Here is a 6,059-nt window from a genome sequence, read left to right as displayed (position 1 = left end):
AAAAATCTAAGATAAGATCTGCTCTGTTGTCATATATCCTCCTTTTAAATCAATAGAATCTAATTGATTAGCATATATGATTGTCAGACAATTGAGTTTGGATCCTCGGTGCTCCTTAGTCTTTGTTGAAATAATTTGCCTCGAATTTTTATCATTTAAATTTGCAGCGGACAAATACGATCATTGACAATTTGATGAAACCGTCGACGATTTTGTTTCAGAATTACTTTTTGTTTGAAAGCGTCGACGGTATTGCTCTCATTGAGTGTGCCATGATGCATTGTTAACAGCTTGAGTGTGACATGCATGGTAGTTTTTGAGATTTGGTATTTTAAAGGAAGTCTTTTAGGGAAGCCCTAATGCCAGTTTTATGGGAGTAAAATAATGTGTGGGAGAAAAGTAATTACGGGGATTGAGATTTGCTGGGTATTACGCAAGCAAAGCCCTCTACCAGAGCGCCCCAGTTTTCAGAAGCCGTGCCGTGTTGGGCGTTAGTACACAAAGCTTAATCCGCACTTTCATCTCCCACTTTAATTTGTTTTATTTTATTTCAATTATTTCCTCGTTATAAATTAATTATTCTAAAATTTCCCATTTCTCCACGCAGCCAGTGAGATGGATCTAACTCTTCTGCAAAATGCATCGAAGCCTCTTCTCTCATTTCCATTTCTGAGGAATGAACCGCCAGCGATGCTCACAGCAACCCCAAGTGGGCAAGCCAAACAAAAGCGTTTGAACATTTTTTGAACGGGTCCAAGTCCAACTCCCCACAATCTAAGACCGGCAAAAAACAAATGTGATCAAGTCCCCCCAAACCCAAGAAATACTTTTGAAGCCTTTTTAAATTGTGGATCCTTAGATTTTGGATTTTTGAGTTCGCTCGTGTGCATTTGACTTTTGACTACAATGCAAATGCACGTGTATGTGAGCAAACTTTTCAAACCACCTCTTTTTCCTCTTCCATTCTGCTGGTTTTCTGAATTCTAGAATCTGTAATAGTACTCTGTCTTCGGTCCCGGAGACCGATTTCCAGCATATATGAACATGGAATGGAAGACAATTTCGGAAGGGTGTACCTACGCTTGCAGACAAACCACCTGCGATTGCTCTTTGTGGAGTCTCACCCTCATTAACTCTCTGCTTCAACACCCTTCAATTCCATGAGAATTGAGAACCACCAATGGAAGTCGCAAGCCTGAAAGACAGTTCATTGCTCTCGAGTCCCTTCTCTTCGCCCAATGTCGGTGCCCTGCTCAAGATTAAGATCATTTCATGGTAAGACGAACGGTTCACAGTTTCTGTTTTTGCTTTATGGTACGGCTTTAGGTTCCAATACCTGGTTTGTGTTAACTTGTCCCAGGAGCCAAGAGACAGGCTTGCCGGTGTCCATTGAGGTTCGGGTTGCCGATAAAACCTTCAACCTGCATAAGGTAAGATGTATGTCTGGAAGTAAATTTGCCACACAACACTTTTTTTTTTTTTTTTTCCCATAGCTGGTTAGCCAAAATGATCAATTAAACGAAATGAGGCTACAGTGGCATAATTTTGTCTTCCAAATTCCAATTTCTCTAATCAAACTTCTGGCAGAAGGCAAACGATGCCTGCGCTTGGTTAACTGCCCAACAGATCGACATGATTTGGAAAAATATACACAACAGTCTAATTTTTTTAATTTTACTTTACCTTCTAGTTCATTTCGCTGTTACTTTGCAGTACCCCTTGTTTTCAAAGAGTGGATACTTCAGGAAGAGATTGAATGAATCGACAGAGCTTGAGCTTCCACAGAGTTTCCCTGGAGGACCGGATACATTTGGAATGATTGCACTCTTCATCTACGGGTCCTCCACATTGATCGACCCTTTTAATGTCGCGGCCCTTAGATGCGCAGCAGAGTTTCTTGAAATGACAGAGGAATACTGCCCTGGAAACCTATGTGACAGATTTGATCTCTACCTAAACCAAGTGGTCTTACAGAGTTGGGATGATACCATAATTGTTCTCCAAAAGTGTCAAACATTGCTTCCCTTGGCTGAAGAGTTGCTAATTGTTAGCCGCTGCATCGAGTCTCTCGCATTCATGGCTTGCATGGAGATCCTTGATCCAGAGAGAAGGCGTGATCGACCTGTAGTCACGGTAGAGGCTTTGGCTCATCAAACTTGGAGCTGTGAAACAGTGAAGGAGATTGTGAGCCATGATCTGTGGATTAAAGATCTCATTGCTCTGCCATTTGGATTTTTCAAAAGGATAATCAAGTCCTTAAGAAGGCAAGGAATGAAAGAAAAATATGTGAGCCCCATTGTTGTTTTCTATGCAAACAAATGGGCACTCTCAAATAAGACTCGTCAATTTTGGGAGAACTCAGGTGAGAAAGATGGGGATGATGAAGCCAAGAACAAAGTTTCCAGTATACTGCAAGGTATTCTTGATTTGCTGCGTTTGGGAGAGAAAGCCAGCAGAGTAATTCCTGTCGGGTTTTACTTTGCATTGCTCTCTAGATGCCTAGAAGTCAATTTGAGAAGTGACACCAAGACAAAGTTGCAAGATCAGATTGCATCTTTGTTGCACTTTGCGCGAGTTGAAGATTTTCTCCTACCAAGAAGCACAATAGATTCCATTTCTTCCAGCATAGAGCTGACAACAATGGAGAGCATTTTCTCGACATACGTATCTTATAGCATGGAGATAAACCATACATCTTCAGTGAACAACTCAATTGTCGCAGAATTATGGGATGCCTATCTTTCCCAGATAGCTCCAGATCCAGAAATGGCACCGAGAAGATTCTTGAATCTCATTGAAACAGTACCGATATCAAGCAGACAGAACCATGATCATCTGTACAAAGCAATAAACACCTTCCTGCAGGTAAGCATTCACAAACTTGAGCACTCTACAAATGCTGTTTGACATCGAGTACTGTGGACAAAAATGAAGGTCTGCAACGTCATTCCAAAAGACATACAATCAGAGGCTCAGCCCAACGGGTTCAGCTCAAAATCTATAAAACCTTATTTAATAAATTCATTCTTGATGGGCAGGTGAAAAAAATAATAATAATCAACTAATAAACTTGCTTCTATAGTTTTGGGAAAACTGCCTTATACTGGTAAGACGCCTTACCACATTGCTTTTTCTCGATAGAAAAATTTTCCCATTGTCGAGCATAATCCATCCATACCTCAAAGTACGCTCTTACTTTTACAACCCAAAAAAAGCACAACATGAAAAACACTAAGCCCAATCCTGCCTGAGTTAATTTGATAGATTGGAGTTCAGCCATACTCTAAAGCTCACAATTTCCTAACAGGCAGCTTTCTGTTCTTCAGGCACACCAAAATGTGTCCCAAGAAGAGAAGGGATTGGTCTGCAAAAATCTCAACTGCCAGAAGCTATCTCAAGAAACATGCATTGAAGCAGTTCAGAATGAGTTGATGCCACTGCGTTTGATTGTCCAGGCGCTTTTTGTTCAGCAAATGAACACGCACAAAGCTTTCAAAGAATGCTCTGACTCATTCAGGTACGCGCATTGTGGAGAATTTTCCGGAAGTCTCTCTAGCTCAAGATGTCCTAACTCCAAAAGCCAAAACTTTGGAGACAGCCCATACATGGATGGAGAATCAAACAGTAGACCCTTTGGCTTCTTGTTGCAAAAAGATCACGCAATGCAAAGATCTGAGCTCTCAAGGAAGGATTTTGAGTCCACAAGCTTCAGAATTCAGAATCTTGAACAAGAACTCATGTCCTTAAAGAGAACTCTTCAGTGGCAGAACTTCTCAAAGGAAATGGAATCAATGACAACTAAATCAAAGAGCTTGAAGCACCAAAACAGTTTGGAGGGAAAAGCATTAAGCAGGAAGAGGAACCCCCTTGGACAAGTGACTGCTTGCATTGGTTCTGTAAATTTTACTACACAGAGAAAGTATGCGAATGGACTACTGAAGGTATTTCGGAAGATAGCCCTGTTTGGAAGAGGAAAATCAAAGAGAAAACCAGGTGTCCCTGATCTATGGCACAACTCAGTGTACAAGTAACTAACTATAAGCATCATATGTATGGAAACCCAAACTATAGCAGAAACAAAACATGGCCAAGGACTGAATAATCACTCTTCAAGTTGACTAAATAACACACCTCAAAGCTTTTATAGAAAGTCCATATCTCTAAGTGCTTTTAGCTGTATTATTAGATCCCAACTGAGGTTTGATGTTTGATATTGCAGCATTTTAGGCTTTTGTCATGCACATTGTTCATTTATTGGCATTTTCATAACAGGCAGATATTTTATGACCTCCCCAGTGGCTCCATTTTTCCATAATAGAGGCAGAGCAAAGCATCAAACCTTGTTCACCAGGAAAAGGGCCATAAAATTTGAAATTTAATATTATTTTAATACCCAATAGTCATATAACGGCTATTTCTTGTATTTGCCTATAAAAACAAAGCTCAAACATGGGCATTTATTATACTCTTTTTCTCGCATCAAAGATCATCTACTCTCATTTATTTCAAAAATCATTTTGAGAGAATCTTCACCAACTCCTTGAGTTTCATTCTTATCTTGTGAGAGTGTATTAGGAAAAGTTCTTTCACTGTACTAACTAGCTCTTGAAGGAGCATTTGATTGTACAAAAAAAATTTATTCTTATTTGTATTTTTGCGGATCGGGTTTTGAACCATGCTAAGTGAGGGCATATTGTTTGGAGAAGTACCTCCGCCTACTAGGAGGGTTGTAAGAATAATATCTCCGCCCAAGTGAATGAGTGTTGTACAAGGTAGCTCCACCTTGGTTGAAGGAGTTGATAGTGGAAATTCTCAACCGGTTGTCTTGGGGCAACGACGTAGGTGAGAATTGCCGAACCTTGTACAAATCGTTGTGTTTGTTTTCTCCATCTCTTATCTCATTTAAATTTTCGCACTTGTATGTTTGAATATTTATAGCATTTGAGATTGATTGAGAAATCCTAAACTTGAGATTGTGTTGATTTGAAAAATAGGTAAAATAGTTGACCTAGATTTTTAAATATCCAATTCACCCCTCCTCTTGGGATTTCACCAAAACTAACAATTGATATTAGAGCTTTGTTACAAAAAGTTTAAACGTATTTGTATAAAGATCACAGGACTCATATTGGTGTATCCTCTTTTGGTGAAGGATAATCATCTACACGCCCTCCAATCTTTTGTGGTGTTAACTATAAGTTTTGGAAACAAAGAATGAGAATTTTTCTTCAAAACATGGATTAGAGAGTGTGAAGAGTTGTTGCTAAGGGAAAACTATTGAAAATAAAAGTGTTCCTAAAACTAAAGATGATTTGAGTGAAGATGACATGAATTTATTGCAAGTAAATGCTAGTGCTATGAATGTCTTATATTATGCTTTAGATGCAAATGAATTTAATAGAATCATGGCTTGCAAAAATGCTAAAAAAGTTTGGGATAAATTAGAAATCACATATGCTTACAAGAGAATATAAAACTTTCAAAATGACTCCTAATGAATCTATACAATCTATGTACACTAGATTCACACACATCACAAATTCTTTAAGCGCTTTTAGAAAAACTTATCCTAATTATGAGATGATTAGGAAGATACTCAAAAAATTACCTCCATTTTCGGAACCAAAAGCAATAGCTATAGCTGAAGGGAGAAATTTGAAAGAAATGACATTGGATGAGCTCATTGGATCCCTTATCACCTACGAAATGGCGATCAACAAGAGGATACACGAGCAGAGTAAAACAAAGAAGGTTATAGCTCTCAAAGCTTCTGCAAGTAGCTCCAGTGAGGAAAGTGATTAGGACACTGATAAAGACATGGCCTTACTGACCAAGAAGTTTGGTAAGTTCTTTAAAAATAATAGGAGATTTGCCAAAAAATATCAAGGCTCGAGAACAGAAAAAGGAGAGCCAAGCAAGAGAGAGCAGAAGTCAGATCCTCCGACGTGCTATAACTACAAAAAGATTGGCCATATCAAGTCGGAGTGTCCACTACTCAAGAAGGACTCCAAAAAGAAAAAAGAAGGCAATAAAAGTCGTCACTTGGGACAAACCAAGTT

The 6,059-nt window shown here is 39.0% G+C and overlaps 1 protein-coding gene across 2 annotated transcripts; it reads left to right on the top strand.

Moving 5' to 3' along the window:
• Positions 1-1,008: 1,008 nt before the first annotated feature.
• On the top strand, positions 1,009-4,218 carry LOC131149014 (BTB/POZ domain-containing protein At5g48130). 2 transcript variants are annotated; one of them, XM_058099049.1, is made up of 6 exons: positions 1,037-1,275; positions 1,361-1,430; positions 1,714-2,341; positions 2,399-2,865; positions 3,327-3,760; positions 3,812-4,100. In XM_058099049.1, exons 1-6 carry the CDS (start codon positions 1,181-1,183, stop codon positions 4,029-4,031), a joined length of 1,914 nt encoding a protein of 637 aa, XP_057955032.1. In that variant the 5' UTR covers positions 1,037-1,180; the 3' UTR covers positions 4,032-4,100. The 2 variants fall into 2 exon arrangements, with proteins under 2 accessions (XP_057955031.1, XP_057955032.1); XM_058099048.1 differs by having other exon boundaries at positions 1,009-1,275; positions 1,714-2,865; positions 3,327-4,218.
• Positions 4,219-6,059: the final 1,841 nt, after the last annotated feature.

The sequence above is a fragment of the Malania oleifera genome, chromosome 2 (genome assembly GCF_029873635.1).
Source record: "Malania oleifera isolate guangnan ecotype guangnan chromosome 2, ASM2987363v1, whole genome shotgun sequence".
Taxonomy (NCBI): domain Eukaryota; kingdom Viridiplantae; phylum Streptophyta; class Magnoliopsida; order Santalales; family Ximeniaceae; genus Malania; species Malania oleifera.
The sequence above is the reverse complement of the archived record's forward strand: the minus strand, read 5'-3'. Positions and strand labels throughout refer to the sequence as shown.